We start from the raw sequence: 21802 nt of genomic DNA on the forward strand, positions 1-21802 counted from the left end.
GCGGAAATGATTCAATCAAAATCTCACCTTGCTCTTTGATACTTCTAGCTTCCCATTTTGACAACTGTGCCTTTTTAACAAGTGCATCTTTGTCTTCATCTCTTAACAAAGAAAAGTATAATTTCCCTGATTTTGCCCCCTCATGTTCTCTTGGACCCAGAAAGCAACAACTGTCTTGTGTCATCACATGTAAACATGAACTTTTGCCCACAGTTGCAAATAAGTCCATGCGAGTTACAGTTCACAATCTTTTTTTATTAGCTCTCTTGTCTACATAGAACCCTTTGTGGCCTTAAGGACAGGTGGTAAACAACCACCAACTTTTGTAAAACTCCCTGTGTGGCTGACTGGAGGAAACCCTTTCTTCTAGCCAACCAGGAGTATGATTATTTACAAGCTTGCCTGCTGTTGTGTATGAATGTAGTGATGGCCACTAACTTGGATGACTTTAAAAGGGGCTTAGACAAATTCATGGAGGACAAGTCTACCAATGGCTATAGGCAACCTCCAGCCTTGGAGGCAAAGTGCCTCTAAATACCACGTGTAGGGGAGCAACAGCAAGAGAGAGGGCATGCCCTCCGCTCTTGCCTGTGGGCTTCTCAGAGGCATCAGGTGGGTCACTGTTTGAAACAGGATGCTGAACTAGATGGGCCTTAGGCCTGATGCAGCAGGGCTGTTCTTATGTTCTTAATACGAACACACTGTGAGAAAGAGCCATGATATTGTGTGTGAAAGACCACGGAGGTGCTGTTTTGAAGTTAGATGAGTGGTTGGCATGGGGAAGACTACATGGTGATGAACCTTAACCTTATGTGCAAGGCTATTTAGCAATTCCTTTGATTTCTGTGGGGTTTCCTCCCAAGTAAATTTGCACTGAATTGTAGCCCAGGGCAGCAATCTTGCACTGCCCCCTACTTGGAATACGGCAGATATTTATATACCGCCTTTCAACAAAAGTTTCCAAAGCAGTTTACAGATACACACACACACACACACATACATACAAATAAAATGGCTCCCCATCCCCGAAGGGCTCACAATCTAAAAAAGAAACATAAGCTGGACACCAGCAACTGCCACTGGAGGGATGCTGTGCTGGGGATGGATAGGGCCAGTTACTTTCCCCCTGCTAAAAAAAGAATCACCACTTTAAAAAGGTGCCTCTTTGCTCAGTTAGCAAAGTAAATCTAATTCCACACAGTTCCAAGTAAACATACATGGCTGTAGGTTGTAGGGCTGAGATCTATGCCCTCACTTGGGAATAAGTTCTGTGGAAGTCGGCAGGACTTGCAGCTCGATCCTATGCTTACTCAAGGGAAGACAGCACAGCAACATGATTGCTTTTGTGATAACCATATAGAATGTATGAAGGGATCTAGAGCAGGTGTAGGCAACCACTGCAGCTGGGAATAATGGGAGAGGAGAGCTGGTCTTGTGGTAGCAAGCATGACTTGTCCCCATAGCTAAGCAGGGTCTGCCCTGGTTGCATCTGAATGGGAGACTTGATGTGTGAGCACTGCAAGATATTCCCCTCAGGGGATGAAGCCACCCTGGGAAGAGCAGAAGGTTCCAAGTTCCCTCCCTGGCTTCTCCAAGATAGTGCTGAGAGAGACTCCTGCCTGCAACCTTGGAGAAGCCACTGCCAGTCTGTGGAGACAATACTGAGCTAGATAGACCAATGGTCTGACTCAGTATATGGCAGTTTCCTATGTTCCTATGAGTTTTAGTTCAACAGCTAGAGAACCAAAGTTGCTCTAGAGTGTGATGAGCTCTGAAGTTCCCAGGCTTTTGACAAGCTGCCCAAATCTTACTTGCCCGGGCGGGGGGAGGAGACAGTGGCAATGAATCCAGAAACAGTAGCAGTGGAGTCTTTCACCTTTGCCTAATTCATTTTGACTTTTCAATACAAGGTCCCCCTCCTCTAGGACTGAGATGGAATCACTTTTGGAATTGGGGCAGCAGCTGTAAGAAGTGAGGCTGCCAGACAAGGTGGGGTTAGACCAGGCTTTAAAAAGCTGTCCCAGTTCCATGAACAGTTCTGTCTCCTCTGGTGGCTCTTGTTCCTATGTAGATCCTTTACCCAGTGCTGAAAATTGCTGCGAAATCCCAATCTCTGAAACAGGAAAGCCTGTTTGCAGTGATCCCAGAGCCACCAGACAAATGGCTTAGGTGGGAGGGTGTCCAGATGGAAACTTTTACTTTGGGAATGGGGCCGACTGTTTAAAATGTGATCCGTTTCTTGGCTCCAAACTGTAGTTGCTTTGTGTGGTGTGGAGGTGCACCCACGTCTGGCCAGTGGTTGCTGCTTCTATAGGGACCTTTTTAAAGAAGAGCCTTGCTGGATCAGATGAAAAGGTCCACCCAGTCCAGCAACTCGTTTCCCACAAAGGGGATATCTCTGGCAAGTTTAGAAGCAGGGCTGAAGGTAGCAGCCTAGCTGCTTGTTCATTCCCAATACCTGAGCATACAGAGGTATACTGCCTCTGGATGGGGAGGCCCTATCATAGCTAATGCTAATAGCCTATATCCCTCATGAGTTTGACTAATCTATTTTGAAAGTCAGTGGCTATCATGCTGTATTGCATCTTTTGGCAACGCATTCGTTAGCAAAAATGTGTTAAGCACTTTATTTCTCATGCCCTCCTCTATCATCTGGTAATATAGTGCTGGCGAAGTGTCCCGGAAATGGACCTGTTTATTTGAAGAGGGTGGTGGTGGAATGCCTCTCTTGCGGGGGATGAGGGAGGAAAGCTATGCACATCACGTCTCTTCCAATATTTAATTTCTCAAATGGCCGAGGTGCAGCAGGAACTGTAAGTCATGCCTCCTCTCTCCTCTCTGTGTGTGCGTCCGTCGTCGTGCGTGCACTGATTGCGCCTAGCTACTCCGTGCACGGCGCTCTGCACATGCTCAGAGGCACAAGCGCGCCCCGCTTCCGAGGAGCAAAGGCTGAGCCGCTTGGGCCAGCCAGCAGCCTGCCCGCTTCCTGCAGTGCCGCGGCATCGCCGGGTGCTCCTGTGCGCAAGGGGTTAAGCAAGCGTGCCGGCTGGTCGGCGTGCGCTCTCCCGCTCGCTCCGGCGGCGGCGTTGGACTCGGCTCCTGCTGCCAATGAACAAGGCCGGCCGGCCGGCCTGCCAACCCCCCGCTCTTCTTCTGCTGCTGCTGCTGCTGCTGCTTCTCCTCCTCCGTCGTCGTCGTCCTCCTCTTTCTTCTTCTCCTTCTCCTCCTCCTCCTCTCTCCCGCGGTGCCATGATGTGAGTATGGTGCAGCCCTCCCGCCGCCGCTGCTACTGCCACTGCCGCCGCCGCTGCTGCTGTTGCGCCCCCCGCCCGCCTCCCCATCCCACCGCGCGCCCCTAGAATGTGGCTGGGCCCCACGGCGGCGGCAGCGGCGGCTGGGAGCCCGGGATCGGCGGCGACGGCGGCGCCATGGCCCGCTACGACAGCGGCGGCGGCGGGAGCCAGCAGCAACAGCCGGCCCTCTCGTCCAGCTGGCCGGCCCTGGGGCCCCGGCGCCGGAGCGTCTGGTACATCTACAGGTACGGTCGGAGGAAGACGAAGAGCAAGCAGCGGGCACGGCCGTGGGGCCCGGGCTCGTGCGGCGGCCTCTCAGCCAAGCCCCCCACCCCCCATTCATGCCTGGCAGCGGCCCCCTCACCCGCGCCCCATTCACCGCTTTGCCTCGCGCCCGCCCTCCGCAGCCCATTCACGCCCGCGCGCCCGCCATTCATGCAGCCATTCAGTCAACCATCCAGCGCGGCTGCCGGCTTCCAGCTCGCGCCCTCCACGCACAACGCCCCCCTCCATGCATCCGGCCATTCAGCCTGCGCGCGCCCGCCCGGATAGATGGATGGCGAGTGGAAGCCACGGGGGGACGATGCTGGCTGCGTGTGACGGGTTGAAGGTGCTTGCAAGAGAGAATAGGTGAGGGGTGTGTGTGTGTGTGTATGTGTGAGAGAGAGAGAGAGGCCGCGCGCGCTACGTAGGGAGATGATATGCCTCTTGTAAAGAGGTGTGTGTGTGTCTTGTTTTGAGAGCTTTGCTCGTGTATTCTCGGTGCGCGTCAGTGAGAGCTGGGGTGTGTGCGTGTGTGTGTGCAGGCTAAGAATACGCTGTGTGCGTTAGATGCCGTATCTCTGCATACGGGTAGGGGTGTCCTGTGTGTGTATGAATATCGGACTGCTTCGGTATTTCACTGGGCCTTGGGTTTGTGTCTGTACTTCTGCACAGATGATCTCACAGTTCTCTTTGGGAATGGTTTGGGCATCGTTGTGCATGAAGACTCTGTGAGTGTGCAAACCTACAGGAATCATTGAGTCGGAGGGGGCCCTGTAGGCCATTTGAGAACTGGGGTGCTCTCAAATGCAGGGAGAGCTTGATGCAGGGGATCCTGAGCTAGAGCATCCACAATTGTCCAGCCTCTGCTTGAGGACCTCTAGCAAGAGTGAACCCATCCGCTCCTGTAGAAAAGGGCCACCAAAACCATTAGGGGGCTGGAGCACCTTCCCTATAAGGAAATAATTTTGGTTTCTGTGGTTGTGAAGTGTGTGTGTGTGTGTGTGGTGTATATGTACGTCTGTGGATGTGTGTCTCTGGTTGGGCATGAATTAGGTGCCATATGCTGCATGTAGTTTCACTGCTGGTTAATTCGGCCGGCCGTATACATGTGTTGCCCTGAAATTATTGTGTTGTATATGGATGGGAACAATTGTTGTGTTGTATATGGATGTGAACCTCTCTGTGGTATGCATGTACATTTGTGTGCTGTCTGTTTTATATGTACATACTTGTATATGGATAAATGCACATATTCAGTGTAGATTGTAGTTTTATCCTTCATGGTAGGATCCCAGAGCACAAGTAGGAAGCCTTTGGAGCATGGTGCGCTAAATCCTGTACATGCACTAAAAGATGTTTCCTTGTGTTGGGTACACAAGTATGAGCAAGCACATTGGTGGCACCATGTTTGTACAGGATGTTTGGAGAAACTTTCACATTCACGTGTTTGTATATGCATGCATGCCTATGGTTTTGTCAGTGTTCTGCCTTGATGGTATTTGTTGTGTGCAACTGTGTATGCACTTGTCTGTGATAGGGCAATTAGGAGCTTTGTATTTGTGCATGTGCAATTGTATATCTATGTGACTCTGTTGCATGCAGGTTTGTGCATATGTATATTTGAAATGTGTTCTAAATGTGAATTTTTCATGTGCAGTTTTGTACCCAAGATTTGTGTATTCACATGCAGATGTACATGTTTGAATGTATGCACTCAGTTATATGTTCACATAAGCATGAGTTATTGAGTATGTGCAAGTTACTGTCCATTCTGGAACATACATGTCTGCATTGACATCTGGACATGTGAGCATGACATGTGCATGCTTCCGCACATGTTTATATGTATCCAATATCTGTATATGTTGGGTTGGATCTAATGGAATAAAGCATCCACTTCTGTGTTTTAATTGGAAGATCTGAGATTCCAAATCTCCTTCCGGTTAGCTGCAGTTTTCAACACTGCAGTGTGTGTGAAGCTGGTTTAGTGGTATTCTGGATTGGGCCCTTGAGGCTAGGAACCAAAAATGGATGTTTCCAAGGTTTTGCTTCTCTCTCTTCTGTACGAGAGGAAGGAAGGAAACCTCATGAAAATTATTCGCTTGTAAAGGAAAAACTGGTTCTTCAGTTGCAGGTTGCTAACTTAGAATGCTGGACTTGTGTGTCTGAAATGCAGGTGGAGAGAGGTTTTTTTATTTTTGTTTTTTAAAGCAATGCCGTGAACTTTCTACAAGATTATGCACACCACTGCCCCACCATGTACTGTGTGGGAGTCTTGTGATAAGTCCTCTTTCTTCTAGAAGGTGGAGCATGAAGCCGTGGGAGGTGCCTCCCAGTCCTCCCCACTGGTTAGTTTTGTGCACAATCTGATCACCAGGTTGGTTCTAAAGCCACCTGCAGCCAATGCAAGGTATTGGTGCGCTTTGCCTCCCCTCTTCCCAGAGGCACAAAGTGAAGTCTTGAACACAGCCTCAGGGATACCCTGTCAAGTATTCTTGGTGTCTCCCTAATGTCCTTTCAGCAGGAACTGTGTGGAAGAGGGCATTGGGGCTTGTGTGTTCTTCTGTTTTGGCCACTGGTGCTCTGGCAATACTTGGGTGCTAAGCACCACTGCACAGTGGACGGGGGACTAGATCCATGTAAAATGTGAAGATGCTCTGTAGGGGCTAAATGCATGTACAAGTGTTCACATGTGAGAGCGGTGAGCTGAGCTCTGTACAGAAAGGTGCATGCCCATCTGGTACAGCCGCACAAGTGTGCTCTCTGACCGGGAGAGTCCCTCCTGCTGCACACATTGCTGTCAGTGGCTGACATACAGAGTGAGGATGCACCGGTGCAGTGAGAGAGCAGCCTAACTGAACTTCTCAGCTAATTGCACTGGTGTAGCAGGGAAGGGGCAGTTTTTGACACCCCTTGGAACAAGCTTTTGAGTGGCGCAGAGGGTTCCCTGGGAAAGGTGAGGGTGTCGGAAATTGCTGCTTCCTTGCTGCACCACTACAGTTAGTTGGGAAGTTCTGCCAGGCGCACCCTTGTTCTGTCTGTCAACCCATGTGTTTATGTGCACACTTGTGCATTTGTATGGGTTTATTTGTGAGGCAAATGTGTTATAAAGAGTTTAGAGCACACACACCCCAACTGTGTCAAGTAGGAGTCATGTATGCCTCTCTTTTATTTATATATACACACATACACACATTGCGTAGTGACTGTTAGTATTTGGTGTCTGTTATGCACCAAGCATAGTCTTACTTCAGATTCAAGTCAACGCTGCATAAGGCAGGCCACACAACTTGTGAGCCACCAAGCCAAATCCAGCCCACCCGCCACGCAATAGGTCTGCACCCGTGCCTGTTTGTGCAGGCTTATCCAGCCCCTGGAGGGCCTTGGCTTGTGGGCTGCATCTGGCTTGCTCTGGGTCCCAGGTTGCAGGGATCGCTGTGTGTCCTGTACATGCTGTGGGGCCCATAGTACAGCATCTGCAGTGCATACCCAGAAGCTGGGATTCATGCTAGGGAAGTAACGTTTGGGGGACTCAGTCTGACGTCAGGGAAGTTTTGGTGGGGACCTGGCAGTGCTTGTGATTAGTGACTCGAATAGTTGAGTGGCCAGATGGAGAGCCTGTACGCTGCTGCCTTTTTTTGGGCTTATCGGCTTGTGTGCAGTGAGCTCTGCTTTTTTCCATGTCGTCCCAGCCCGCACAGCGAAGCCTACCAAGAACATTTATCCTGCTCAGTGAACTTTGTTTGTGAGCCTGTGCAGTTCTTTACTACCCTTGCGGTGCTGTCGTCATGAGGGGCCTACGCTGCATTTTCAGTGTCCGAGCACTGTAGAGTACTGCTTGTCTTTGCAGTGCCAGGAGCCTGTTCAGTGGATGCAAAAGCTGTTCTGGCCACCAGCGTGAATCGCTGCTGGCTAGTGAGGAGTGCATGGTGGCCCTGCTTCCGTTGTACGGAGAGGCTTGGTGGGCAGTGCTGCTGCCCCGTGCAGTAGGCTCTGCACTTGCAGGTTCAAATCTAACCAGGTGAATGGGGGCCTGTGCAGTGGAGTCTGCATCAAGAGTGCCATTCTGGTACAGTGCCAGGAAGCATGCACAGTGGCTAACATACAGAGCATGGCGCACCAGCCCAGCGAGAGAGCAGCCTAACGGAACTGGTGCCGCGGGGAAGCAGCCTGTTTTGATGCCCTCCTCTTCTCATAGGAATATAGGAAGCCGCCTTCTGCCGAGTCAGGCACTTGGTCCATCTAGCTCAGCATTGTCTACACCAGGCCTGCTCAGCTTCGGCCCTCCTGCAGATGTTGGCCTACATAAAAACAGCCCTGCTGGATCAGGCCCAAGGCCCATCTAGCCCAGTATCAGTGGCCCACCAGATAACTCCCATAATACAACTCCCATAATCCCTGGTTATTGGCCTACTGTGGCTGGGGATTATGGAAGTTGTAGTCCAAAAACAGCCGGGGGTGGGGGCAAAGTTGAGCAGGCCTGGTCTACACAGGCTGGCAGTGGCTTCTCCAAGGTTGCAGGCAGGAATGGTCTCTCTCAGCCAGTGTTCCCTTTAACAGGGATTCCCAGATGTTGTTGACTACAACTCCCATAGCCCCAAGCAAAGGCTGTTGCAGCTGGGGATGCTGGGAGTTGTAGTCAACAATATCTGGGAATCCCTGTTAGGGATTTAGAGAGCAGTGTTCCCTCTATCTTGGAAGTGCCAGGGTGGGAACTTGGAACCTTCCGCATGCAAGCAGGCAGGTGCTCTTCCCAGAGCAGCTCCATCCCTTGAGGGGAATATCTTTCAGTGCTCACACTTCTAGTCTCCCTTTCATATGCAGCCAGGGCAGACCCTGCTTAGCAAAGGGGTCAATTCATGCTTGCTACCACAAGACCAGCTCTCCTCCCAAACAGCATCAAAAGAAGGTATAAAAAATGGCTGCTTGCCCCCGTGCATTTAGTTGGGGAATTCTGTCAGGCTGCTCTCTCGCTGCATCCTTGTTCAGTATGTCAGCGACTGTATTCTGTGTTTCGGAACTGTTGCCCTATGTAGCAAGTTCTGTTTCCACTGTGTAAGTGCTGCTTGCAGTGAATGTTGTTCAGTGGATCCAGAGTGTATCTCTGTGCAGTGCCTTCCATATCTGCTGTGCTGCTTTACTGTGTGCGGGATTTACGGCGGTAGCACCCTCAGTGTGAGATTTGTGCACCCTAGTCATATGCACTGTGCCGTCTGTTTTAAGTGGGTAGCATCTTTGCTCTGCCCCCTGACCTCAGTTTGCAGTGAGAGTGTGCTTCTTGCATCAGCGGTTGTGCACTGTCTTTTGAACTTCCAGTGCCTGTGTAGCAAGGAAGTCTTGTATTTGCATTGGCAGTGCTAGAGCCTACTTTGCTATGCCCTACTTGTGCAGTGCTTTCTAAATCCGTGGTGTTGTTTCCCTTGCAGTGCACTCTGCATGCCCTTTTCGGAACTGGACAGCATGCTGCCTTGTCCAGTGGGTTCTGCTAATGGCGTACAGTGTGTGCTAGGTTTGCCAGAGCTTTGTGCAGAGAGGAGGAGGAGATGAAATGAAATGAAATTTGGAGCCAGCAAGTTGTGCACCACAGATTCACGGCATGAATGATGCTTTGATTGCAGCACAACTAGTGTAGAGGCATTGTGTGGTGCTCTGGTTATCCTCTGTACATTGGAAGTGAATCTGAGTTGGGAATTCCCTTTGGAATGTGGCTGGCCACTGACCTGTCTTGTCATCTCTTTCCTTTGTAGTGACTACATCATTAAAGAGAAGACGGTGCTGCTGCAGAAGAAGGACAACGAAGGATTTGGCTTTGTGCTGAGAGGGGCCAAGGGTGAGAGGGGGAGTTAGGGATAGAGAGACAGATAAACTTTATTACAGGTTTTGACCAGTACAGAAACATGAAGAACAGAACACTTTGTCACATCCATGCAACCATATAGTTTTACGAATATACAGTGACATAGTAGATTATTCTGTTACATTAGTCATTAGGTGTTGTCGTATATTCATTGCAATTAAACAGAACTCAGCCACGCTGTAAGTAACATTAGCTTGATGGTCTGACAAGAGAAATGGGATATATACTTCACCTTCTCTGCCTGGTGAGTTAGTGTCACATTTGGAGATCTAAGGCCATTTCTGGCCATCTTGGCTGTGTGGCAAAGGTCTACACCTACATTTTCCAATGCCAGAGCCCATGTTGGTGCATACTTGGAATCTGTGAATGCAGATAGTGAATGACTGCATAACACGTTGTAAAACCCTTCCATTAGGGTTTTACATGGAAAATGGGGCGAGTTGGCACAGCATAGTAGACTATGCTGGTATGATCAGTGCCAGAGTATCATCTGTCTTGCCAGAGCCTGGGAAGATGGTGATAAACTGATATGGTGATTTGGCTACATGGGAAGAAGGTAGTATTATTGCTCAAGCAGATGAGAGGTGCTGAGGTTCAAGTCTGCCTAGAAGGCATGCCCATAATTTGGAAGCCTGTTCTCTAATTCCAGGTGTGTGCATGGACTGCCTATGGTTTCTTTGCGTCGAGGGTGAAAAGGTGCTTTACATGTGCTCAGAGGCACTGGCTTCATTAATACGGCTGATTCCTGACCCCGAGAACAGGTCTGGGATCTGAAATAAATCCTTGTATGGTTTTATGAGGGGCAGGGATGTTGCGAAGGGGGGGATGCGCAGGGATGGGGTGAAAGTACTTGTTAGCTTCTCTGGCTGTCAGGTGGGCATGGCCATGAGGGTGATCATGGAGAACGCCTGCACTTCTGCATTTGCCGCTACACCACTGATTGAGGAGTGGGTGTCTAGGAATAGAAATGCCAGGCAAAGCCATGATTCCATATCTTGTACAACCGCCGCCACCCCTCTCCCACCAGTCCTGGCGGGTGGCTCGCTCCAAGAGCATTGCTAACACATCTCTCTCCCTACAGCGCAGACCCCCATTGAGGAGTTCACACCCACACCTGCCTTCCCTGCCTTACAGTATCTGGAGTCAGTGGATGAAGGAGGCGTGGCTTGGCGAGCTGGCCTCCGCATGGGAGATTTCCTCATTGAGGTAATTGGTTTGGTGGCTGAACCTCCTCCATGCTGTTTTCAGTACTTCTCATGAACTCTCAGGCTGCACACATTGCATGCACGGAGGGCACGTAAGAATCTCTTTCGGTAGTTGCATCGGGCTCCGGTATTTTAACATGCATTGTGTCTTTGGGGGTTGAGCTTAGGTTTGTTTATTTCCAATTTTGAAATATGATTGCAAGTTGTTTTTTGTAATTGAAATGACAAACTTGGGCCTTTGTTGTTAAAAAACGACAAAAGTTTTACGTTTTCAGCAGAGCTCTATTTATAAATTCATCTCTGTCTTATATTGAATTGCACCTGCTGCAGATGGGCAATTTGTTCTGTCCTACTCCTGCCCCACTGTGATTTCTCAACAATCTGAATCAGTCACAAGAATATAAGAACTCCCCTGCTGGATCAGACCAAAGGGCCACCCTAGTCCAGCAAATGAATTCCCACATTGGCCAACCGGCTACCTCTGGAAAGCCCTCAAAGAGACCATGAAGGCATGAGGCCTCTCCACCAGTTGCCCCTTAGCAACTGTTCTCTAGTGGCTTACTGCCTCTGAACATGGAAGTTCCATTTAGCCATGGTGACCAGTAGCTGGTGGGCAGTAGCCATCATCTGGCAGCAAAATCCATTAATTAATTAAGTATTGTGTAAGGAAGCACTTAATTTTGTCTATCCTTAATCTACTGCCAATCGGTTTCATTGGATGGCCCAGAGTTGTGATGTTTGGAGAGAGGAAGAAGAAGTTCTCTCCATTCACTTTCTAGCCATTGGGATTGAGGCATGTCAACAGTAGTGAGAGAGGGATTTTTATTTTATTTATTTATTTTACATTTTATATCCCGCTCTTCCTCCAAGGAGCTCAGAGTGGTGTACTACATACTTAGGTTTCTCCTCACAACAACCCTGTGAAGTAGGTTAGGCTGAGAGAGAAGTGACTGGCCCAGAGTCACCCAGCTAGTATGGCTGAATGGGGATTTGAACTTGGGTCTTCCCGGTCCTAGTCCAGCACTCTAACCACTACACCACGCTGGCTCTCGTATACATCTCTTATACATCTCGGGATGTATAAACAAGAACATTTCCAGGGGGGAAATACAAAAGTGAAGGCAGTAGGTTGGAATATAGCAACATTGTTGCTGTTCTACCCATCCAGCAGCAGACTTACCATCTGCCCTTCCCTCTAGGTCAATGGACAGAATGTGGTGAAAGTTGGTCATCGGCAGGTTGTCAACATGATTCGGCAGGGCGGCAACAACCTGATGGTGAAAGTTGTCATGGTAACACGGAACCCAGAAATGGAGGAGGCCATGAGGAAGAAAGGTACCGTAGTGCATTCTGGGATGTCCACTACTTCTGGTTTTCTTCAGTATTGGGTGGAGAGTATGGTCTCCAGAAGGTACAAGTGGGGGAGATGGGGAGCTGCACCCCTGAGATTGTCAGGTGGTGAATGGAGCCTAGTGGGGCTAAGAAGTAGGAGTGAGAATTCCTATAGATGGGAAGTAGGAATTTGTGGTTTCCATGATTTGAGATACAGGATGTCGGGGGTCTCTGGAGAAGAGCTGAGTCTTCTGGGCTTGAGAAGCAGAATGTCATCGAGATAGATGTTTTTGGAAGGTGAAAGTTTGGAACTAGGACATTTGAGTTATGTCTAAGGGATGTGAAGTCCTGTGGATTAGCACATGGCTTCTGGGTTCTCTGAGAGGCAAATGGGCTATTCTTGTGAGCAGTAGTGAAATGGGCTGAGAGACAAAATTATTTTGGAGTGGAACCTAGTGGGAGAAATTAAAGGGTGCAAGTCTGGTTCATCAGGCAAGATCCTGGAGCTACTTACTTACTTTATTTATTCATTCATTCATTCATTCATTCATATTTACACAGTCAGACAGGTGTTAGTGAGTGGTTTGTTTTATCCAGACATCGAGTCCTTCCCAAGGACCTGGGCTGGCTGAATTTTATTATCAATGTTGTTGCTGTTGTTATTATAGATATTGTCGCAGAATATAGGCTGCTCCCAGTAAAGTTGCTTTTTGTAATTGGCTGATGGTGATTTCTGTGGCCCCTATGGTGTTGAGGTGCTCTTCAAGTTGTTTTGGAATTGCACCTAGGGCGCCAATTACTATTGGGATTATTTTGGTCTTCTTTTTTTATCATCATCATCATTATTATTATTATTATTATCATTATTATCATTATTATTATTATTATTATTATTATTATTATTATTATTCTCTAGCTGCACCACAGCAGACAAGACGACTGCCCCCTCCAGCCATCTCCTTGCGTTCCAAATCCATGACATCTGAGCTGGAAGAAATGGGTAAGGATAGTGACAGGTTATTCTTTCCTGCACTTATGGCATGAGGGGAATTGCTTTCCTCAGTCCTTATCATGTTGGACTTCTCATATGCATGCATCCTCTACAGGAGGAGAGAGTGCACTGCATCAGAAGTATAGGGTGACCAACAGACATGCCAATGAACTGGCATTCATATGTGTACATGTATGATAATGGTGTAACAGATACATGCATCTTTCTGCCGCCTTTTGAGAAAGTATTTGGTTTGGGTTTTGGCTACTGCTTATTTCTCTGCTATTATTCATTTGTCCAAAGTATCTTTTAGGCTACTTCATAATGGTTGTGGTTCTACTCTGCAGTGTCTCAGATGTATCTTATCCCCTGCTTTCAAGCAGAAGATGTGCAAAATGTTGAGCTAGACTGGGGTTAGACATTCAGAGTCTTTCTCCTTGACTATCCTTAGGGGCGCATTCATGCATAACTTATTACAACAGCAGATCTAGCTTTTCTAGCTGAAGGAATTTAGCACGCAATTTCAGGTGCCTGAAGGCTTGTTCAGTATTGCCACAAAATATGCATCTTCAACTGCCCCCAGGGATCCCTTCACATGGAGAGCATGTGCCCCAGACCATCTGATACAGCTGCAATTACCTCTAAATGCCCACCCATTGACATCCTGCTGCTGCTGCGACAGCAGAGGCCATGGAGCTTGGGGACATACAAGCGTATCCTAAATAGGGCCCTATATAGTTGATGCTGTCTTGGAAGCACCCCAGATGGTATTGCCCATAGTACAACCATGGCTTTTGAGGCTCCACTTGGGCAAAACCAATGGTGGGATGTCGAGAGTCCCTCTCTTGATGTTTCACTTCAGTCTGCGTTTGGGAACCTCCAAACCCATACTCAAGTTCCATTTGAAGAAGACACTGGTAGCAGTCCTTCCTGGAAACAATTCCCATGGTTTTATTGGATTAAAAAAGGAGGTGCCATAATGGGAGAAATTAGGCTCAGGAAGCTGTAACAGTATCCGTGGGCATCCCACGGATTCACACTTAGATGTGTTTCTGGGGTAGTTGAGGTACATCACCGAGAGAAGGTTTTAGATGTCTGAACTGGGCCTGGAATTTATGCTAAAAACCATAATGTTGTGCAGTAAAAAGAACAGCAGGCAGGCATCTTTTTGCAGAATTTGGACTGCTTTTTTTGTTTGTTTCGCTTTTCTTAAATCCCAGTTTCATTGTCATGGGTTGGGTTTGCAGAATTAAGAGAGGCAACATTCCCCCCAAAAGTCAGGGTCTCCTCAAACCTGATTTTTGCAGCTGGAATGCAATCCGAAAATTATATAACATTTATTTGAGTCATGCATGCCAATCACTTTTATGCTGGTTGCAAAACTTTTGAGAGTTTAGTTGTAAGACGTATCAGTGCACAAACATAGACCTCTCGGTTTTATGGAACCTTGTGGAAAGTGGGGGAGTAATATGTTCTCTTCTGTCTCCATCGTCTTTATTTTTGCCTATCTCCTGCTGCCTGGGATATCAAAATCTTGATCAATCGCAGTGGAAAAAGGTGAGTTCCTGCCCCTCTCTCCCCAACCCCAGAATTGCCCCAGTAATAAGGAGACTATTGCCTGGATTACAGACAGACACACACATCTTCCAGTATTCTCTGGAACTGAGGCAGGGGGATTCATGTCCCCTTCCCTTCATGCTATCGTAATTTACCTTGTTGCTTAAGGCAGGTCTCTCCATCTTAAGCCCTGGTCTGGTTCTATTCAGTGCTCTCCATGATCCTTTTGTCGTGAGGAGAGGCAGTAGGAAGGTTGCCTGTCACTTATCCCTAGTTGCACTCCAGGTCCTTCTTGCTGTTCCCCTGCTCCCCCCAAATCTGGTCCCCATCATCATGCCATTTCCTCCAGTACTGCAGTGTAATGGGTTCTAGGCCTCATTTCCAGCTCTCCGACCCTCACCCAGTGGAAGTGCTAATTTCTTCCCCTCTTACTATCTCCCTCCCACTGTTCAGTCTCCCCCTGGAAGAAGAAAGCAGGTGAGTGTCGCACATTCCTCACCCCTCCGCACATGCACTGACCCACCTGCTTATCTCTCATTGCCTCCTACCCTACCCTGCTCTGCACTCTCCCACCACTGCTCCCATCTGCTGCCGCCCCACCACCCCTGTGCGCGCAGCTCCGCAAACCGGTCCTCCCTGACACACCACCACCAGTCCACCCCCACATCCCCGTTATCCTCCCCTCCTGTCGTCTCTGCAGATTATGAGCCAGCGCTGGGGACCGATAAGAAGCGGACTGTCTATCAGATGGCTTTGAGTGAGTATAATCATTCCAAGTTGTGTCCAACAAAGCTTGGGCCCAGCTGCTAAAGGTCCATTCCTCAGCACCAGCTGTCTGCCGTGCCAGACAGGACTTCCCGCCGCCAGTCTCCCCTTTCCTCAAAACTTATTCTTGTGAAGGAAATGGAGTCTGGCAGAGGAAGCCTCAGTTCTAAGGCCTGGATGCTCAGGTGGAGCATCAATGGATGTTGGAGAGTCAGAATCTCTTGGCTCAATCCGTTGAGCTGAGAACCCCGGGGCCTCTATTTCTTTGACTTTCCAGTAGTAATAGATGTTCCATGTAAAACATCCAGGCCTTAAATATTATCCTCTGCCACAGCTACAAGCTCTCCTCAAAGGCCTTCCCTGCTGCTGTTCCCCCCTCCAGTAGTTTTTTTGAAAAAGAGGAACCAACAGAGAGTTGGCAGGTAGCTCCCATGAGTGCACCAAATTACAAATGCTCAGAGAATTCCGAATGAGTTTTTTCTGAGAGTTCTGCAAGAGAGTTTGGTGGGGTGGGGGGAGTTAATTACAAATTAAACTGGCAGGGAATTCATCCATCACTAGTCTGGAACCTTCTGGAAAACAATAGTTTTTGTAACTAGAAAAATTTGCTCTAATAAATTAAATATTTTACTGTTATCTAACAATATTTGACTGGTCAATGAGCCACATTTGGTTTTTTGTTTTTGTTTCATCTAGCCAAATGTCAACTCGTGTCTCTCTGACATGGTAACATTCATCTTCTCTCAGTTGACATTCTTGAGGGAGTTAAATGGAAGAAACCATTTTACTTGCCAGCTTGGCCATGTTGAGCTCCTTTGGTGATCTTGGGCAAGTTGTGATGTCTCAATGTCCTAGTTTTTGCCTTAAAGGGTTAGTGTGGTGATGAGCAAGAGAGATAAAAGTGCCAGCAATTATTGATATGAAGATTAATATTTTTTTTAAATGGTTATGAGCAACCCAAACTTTATTGAGTTTCTCAGGAGGAGAGTGTAGTCTAGGGGATGGGACCATAAATACGTGGCAGAGCATTTTGCTTGCATGCAGAAGGTCCCAGATTCAGTCCCTGCCAGCATCTCCAGGTAGGGCTGAGTCATTCGAAAAGACTCCTGTCTGAAACTTTGGAGAGCTGCTACATATCAGTGTAGACCAAGGCTGCTCAACTCCGGTCCTCCTGCAGATGTTGGCCTACAATTCCCATAATCTCTGGCTATTGGCCACTGTGGCTGGGGATTATGGGAGCTGTAGGCCAAAAATAGCTGGGGGCCTAAGTTGAACTGGCCTGGTGTAAGTATTGAGCTAGATGGAGGAATGGTCTGACTCTGTATAAATCAACTTCCTATGTTCTTAGTCTAATGCAGGAATGGGCAGAAAGGGCCTGCTTCCAGAGTACCATCTGGCATTTCCTGGTTGGTGGCATTCTGGTAAAGAATGTTGGACTAGGAGGATCCTGCATGCAGAAGATCTTGAGTTCAATCCCAAACATCTCCAGTTAAAAACATTTTCAGGTAGCCAAACTGAGAATATCTCTCTGCTTGAAACTTTGGAGAGCTGCTGTCAGTCAAAGCAGACAATACTGAGCTGGATGGACCAGTGGTCTGACTTGCCTTCATAAGCAGAGGTGCTTGTTTAAGATTAATTAATATGGATTGGTTGTTTTGGAGAGTTCACTCTTTCTTTCTGTAAATTTAAAACACATTGGTGAACCACAAGGATTCTAGTAATCCTTAGGATTTTAGTAACCTTAGACGGAAGTTGGCCCATCCTTGGCATAGTCTAGTAGTTAGTACAGGAAGGCAAGGCAGTAGGATTCATGGATTCTCTTTCCTGCTTAGGATCAGACCAGTCAAAAAGAAGACTTCCTGAACCTTATGGGTAAAGGGTAGTGGGGTGTTCTTTCTGGGAATTGTAATGGAACGACACTAATCTTTCTCCCTTTGTGATCAGTTTGTCTTTCTCTGCCTCCCCCTCATTGCAGATAAATTGGATGAGATCCTGGCAGCAGCTCAACAGACTATCAGCGTAGGTGATGGGTGTGGAAGTGGAGGTCTCCCTTCCCTGGGAAAGTCCCGGGGCACTGTCAAGAACTATTTCTCATCTGAGGTAGGGAGAAAAACCAAGTCCACCCCAGCAGCACCCATCAAGCTATGACCTTAAAAGTTGAGACCGGTGTTGTGGGGTGCGGAACAGGACACACTCATTACTGTTTCACAGTTTGATGGACTTTTGTTCAGTTGGTTCCATTTAAAAAAAAAAATCTTTTTGAGGCTATGCGCTCCCCATCTCCTGTACCACATGCATCCTTCCTCCTTAGGTCTGGCTTTTGTCTTTTGTTGTTGTTTTAAAGAATTGATGCTTTGCCATGCAAAGATAGAAACTGACATACAATATAGGTCAGGTTCCCATGTAACATGGAACCTGAGGTTCCCCCAGCCTGTGACCTTAAGGGAATCTGAAGCTGGCACTGTGAAGGATTGCTTGCCTCCGTTTGTTGGAAGTAGCCAAGTTGAGCCAGAGGTATGTCTCCTGGCTGGACCTCTCAGTGAGGCCCTGGATGCTATCAGCCCGCCTTGCAGCCATTGGTCTGATAGCAAAGGAGGTGTGCCTAGCACTAGAGGTTCATGAAGAGTGTGGGTTCAGACATTCTGCACACCTCGGTGGGAGCAGAACCTGGGCGCTTTCCAGATTAAACCCTACAACAGTGCCACTACGGATATGCTAAGAGTGCTTCCGTACTTCTGTGTTGTGACACTGCAGTCTCTGTGCTGACAGCAAGGTGCCATCCACATTTCCGATGTTTTCTTTCAGATTCTGTCTTTGTGTTATAGTGCTACAATGTTGCATGTGTGTCGCAAAAAAGTCGTGGTGTTTTCCTGTTGTACGAGCTTGAAGTTCTGGGGATCATTTTCAATATGATCCTGCCAAGCTGAAGCATTTTACCCCTGTTGTAGTGTGTGATCTGGGAAGTGCCCAGGTTTGGCAGACCAGCTTCAAATCTTGATTACACATCTTCGGTTTGCAGCCCAAATGAGGGTTGCAGTTCAGACCCTTGTGTTCTCGCCTTGGTGTGGGTTCAGACAGTCACAGACAAGCTAGTTAACGGCTCAGCAAGTAGGTTCCACATTATGTGTTAACCCATCCATATTCTTACAAATGTGGTTGTTGGTATTTTCCTTCTAGCAGCCTCAGTGCTAAATGAAGATTAGGTGTTTTATTACCGTTCTAATGGTAAATATATATAATTTGTGTTATACACTGAGACTTTGGGAATGAAAGATGTTAGCCTTCCCACAAGCTAGACCAGTCAAGAAAATAATGGGTGGGATAATGCTAACAGAATAAAAGGCCTTTATATAAGCTATAGATAATTTGGGTTGGCAGATCTTCTCTGTACTTGGCCATATTGGATAAGCTTTGTATTAGGTAAGCTCAGGGATTGCACTGGTCTTTTTTTATTGTTAAGATTCTAGAACTTCCTTATATGTGTCCACAGCCCTCTGGAGTCCTAAGAATAACCCTCTGAGGGAGATTCCTTAGTGTCTGGCACCTAGACAAAAAATAGCCATACTGATCAGTTTTGAGGTCCTTTTGTGTCAACATTCCAATTATATTGACAAAACTTAGTTGGGCTCTTTATGCTTGCCCAGCATAAGAGTTGGGAAGAAGAAAATCTGAAATAAAATAGACCAGAGCAGCCCTGCTAACCAGTCCCCCTGCACTGTCAGCATGCACGAATTACAAGGCAGGATGCTGTTACTACTACTACTATTACTACTACCACCATCACCCCTTTGCTTACCTGTATTGGTGCACTGTCCTTCCATTCCCAGCTGGGATAATGGCTGCAGAAGTTTCTCATTGGTATTTGTGTGCCAAGTCCTAAGCGGGGTGCTTGCAAGGCTTCTGAGAAGACCGATGTTAGCAATCTGCTCTTTCTGAATACACTGAGGGAAATAAGTATTTGATCCCCTGCTGATTTTGTCCGTTTGCCCTCTGACACAGAAATGACCAGGCTATAATTGGAATGGTAGGTTTGTTGTAGCTGTGAGAGACAGAATAACAACAAACAAACCCTCAAAAGCCCAGTGCCCAAAAGTCAGCGATGGATTTGCATTGTAGTGAGGGAAATAAGTATTTGATCCCTTCACAAAAGATGTCTTAGTACTTGGTGGCAAAACCCTTGTTGGCAATCACAGAGGTCAGACGTTTCTTGTAGTTGGCCACCAGGTTTGCACACAACCCAGGAGGGATGTTGTCCCACTCCTCTTTGCAGATCCTCTCCAAGTCAGAAAGGTTTCGAGGCTGATGTTTGGCAACCCGAACCTTCAGCTCCCTCCACAGATTTTCTATGGGATTAAGGTCTGGAGACTGGCTGGGCCACTCCAGGACCTTCATGTGCTTCTTCTTGAGCCACTCCTTTGTTGCCTTGGCTGTGTGTTTTGGATCATTGTCATGCTGGAATACCCATCCACGACCCATTCTCAATGCCCTGGCTGAGGGAAGGAGGTGCTCACCCAAGATCTGACGGTACATGGTCCCATCCATCGTCCCTTCGATGCGGTGAAGGTGTCCTGTCCCCTTAGCAGAAAAACACCCCCAAAGCATAATGTGTCCACCTCCATGTTTGACGGTGGGGATGGTGTTCTTGGGCTCATAGGCAGCATTCCTCCTCCTCCACACACAGCGAGTTGAGTTGATGCCAAAGAGCTCGATTTTGGTCTCATCTGACCACAACACTTTCGCCCAGTTCTCCTCTGGATCATTCAGATGTGCATTGGCAAACTGCAGACGGGCCTGTACATGTGCTGCCTTGAGCAGAGGGACCTTGCGGGCACTGCAAGATTTCAGTCCTTCACGGCGTAGTGTGTTACCAATTGTTTTCTTGGTGACTATGGTTCCAGCTGCCCTGAGATCATTGACAAGTTCCCCCCGTGTAGTTCTGGGCTGCTTTGTCACCGTTCTCATGATCATTGTAACTCCACGAGGTGAGATCTTGCATGGAGCCCCAGACCGAGGGAGATTGACAGTTATTTTGTGTTTCTTCCATTTGCGAGTTATCGTGCCAGCTGTAGTCACCTTCTCACCAAGCTGCTTGGCGATAGTCTTGTAGCCCAGTCCAGCCTTGTGCAGGTCTACAACCTTGTCCCTGACATCTTTCGACAGCTTTTTGGTCTTGGGCATGGTGGTGAGTTTGGAAGCTGAGTGATTGCTTGCTTCTATGGACAGGTGTCTTTTATACAGGTACTGTAACAAGCTGGGATTAGGAGCACTCCCTTACAGAGGGTGTTCCTCATCTCAGCTCATTACCTGCATATAGTGAAAAGACACCTGGGAGCCTGAAATCTTGCTGGTTGATAGGGGATCGAATACTTATTTCCCTCACTACAATGCAAATCCATCGCTGACTTTTGGGCACTGGGCTTTTGAGGGTTTGTTTGTTGTTATTCTGTCTCTCACAGCTACAATAAACCTACCATTCCAATTATAGCCTGGTCATTTCTGTGTCAGAGGGCAAACGGACAAAATCAGCAGGGGATCAAATATTTATTTCCCTCACTGTATGTTGTGAGGCCAGGTTGGTGGTGCAAAGTGGCTTTTCTCCATCATTGCTGTCATGAGTGTAGTACAACATAAGGCCAGAGAGGTCTGTCCTCTTAGTTACGGGCTCCCTGCCAGGGGTTTAGATACTGAACTGAGGGTGCCTTGATTGGCTGCACCAGTGGCAGGCATAGCGACATTGACTAAGCCTGTATCTACTTTGGGGGGGTGAGTTGCAACTGCTACCACCACCCCACCCACCACAGCTCCCCTCCCCACTGCAGCTGCCCACCACTGGCCTCTGTGGCCCCATCCCCACAGCCAGCTTGCTTCCATTTGCTGGCCACAACTGGCTATAATTACATCACCGCCTGGCACGAGCCCATCCCAGGGTTAATAGGACCAAGCGATGCTACATTGTGATACATCACAGCTGACAAAGAGGAGCAAGCTGGCTGCAACAGTGGCAGTGAGTGGAGGCTGCTGGGGTCAAGCAGGCGGGCACTACAGTGGAGGTGAATAGTGGGTGAGTGTGGTTGCATCCCCTTGGCGCGCGCGCACACACACACAACAAACATATACACACACATACAGTGGGGACCCTGGTTGATCCACTCCTGGGCTGAACAGTGAGTCTAAATTCTAGACACTGTCATGTTGGAGAGGAAGTATATTTTGGCTGTCTACTGGATTCAGTGGGAGATTTTTGATTTGCACCCGGGGCAACGGAGTTAGGCAGAGAGTATAGGATTTGATGCAAGTCTGCTATGTCCACATCATGTCCACTATCACCACCCTGTTTTGGCCCCTCTGCTGGTAAAGTTAGATCAGCGTAATGGACTCAACAGCATAGCAATCACAGTGGAGGCGTATCTTAAGAGCATTGCGTATCTTAAGGGCACTGTAGTGACGGTGAGAGCAAGATGTGAGCTGGGTAGTTCAAATCTCGCTTTAGCCATGAATTCATTAGATGACCTTAGGCAAGCCATTAAGGCAGTTCACA

At 48.0% G+C, this 21802-nt stretch overlaps 1 protein-coding gene across 1 annotated transcript in view; it reads left to right on the forward strand.

The window, feature by feature from the left end:
• The window catches only part of SHANK1 (SH3 and multiple ankyrin repeat domains 1), a 143186-nt gene that overhangs the window by 92860 nt on the left and 28524 nt on the right, over nucleotides 1–21802 (forward strand). The window contains exons 15-22 of the mRNA XM_053260515.1: nucleotides 9305–9387; nucleotides 10496–10620; nucleotides 11819–11954; nucleotides 12868–12951; nucleotides 14491–14499; nucleotides 14953–14976; nucleotides 15200–15256; nucleotides 17240–17364. Coding sequence (XP_053116490.1) covers nucleotides 9305–9387; nucleotides 10496–10620; nucleotides 11819–11954; nucleotides 12868–12951; nucleotides 14491–14499; nucleotides 14953–14976; nucleotides 15200–15256; nucleotides 17240–17364 — 643 coding nt within the window. The remainder of the gene's footprint in view (nucleotides 1–9304; nucleotides 9388–10495; nucleotides 10621–11818; nucleotides 11955–12867; nucleotides 12952–14490; nucleotides 14500–14952; nucleotides 14977–15199; nucleotides 15257–17239; nucleotides 17365–21802) is intronic.

Source organism: Hemicordylus capensis, chromosome 6, assembly GCF_027244095.1.
Source record: "Hemicordylus capensis ecotype Gifberg chromosome 6, rHemCap1.1.pri, whole genome shotgun sequence".
Classification (NCBI taxonomy): domain Eukaryota; kingdom Metazoa; phylum Chordata; class Lepidosauria; order Squamata; family Cordylidae; genus Hemicordylus; species Hemicordylus capensis.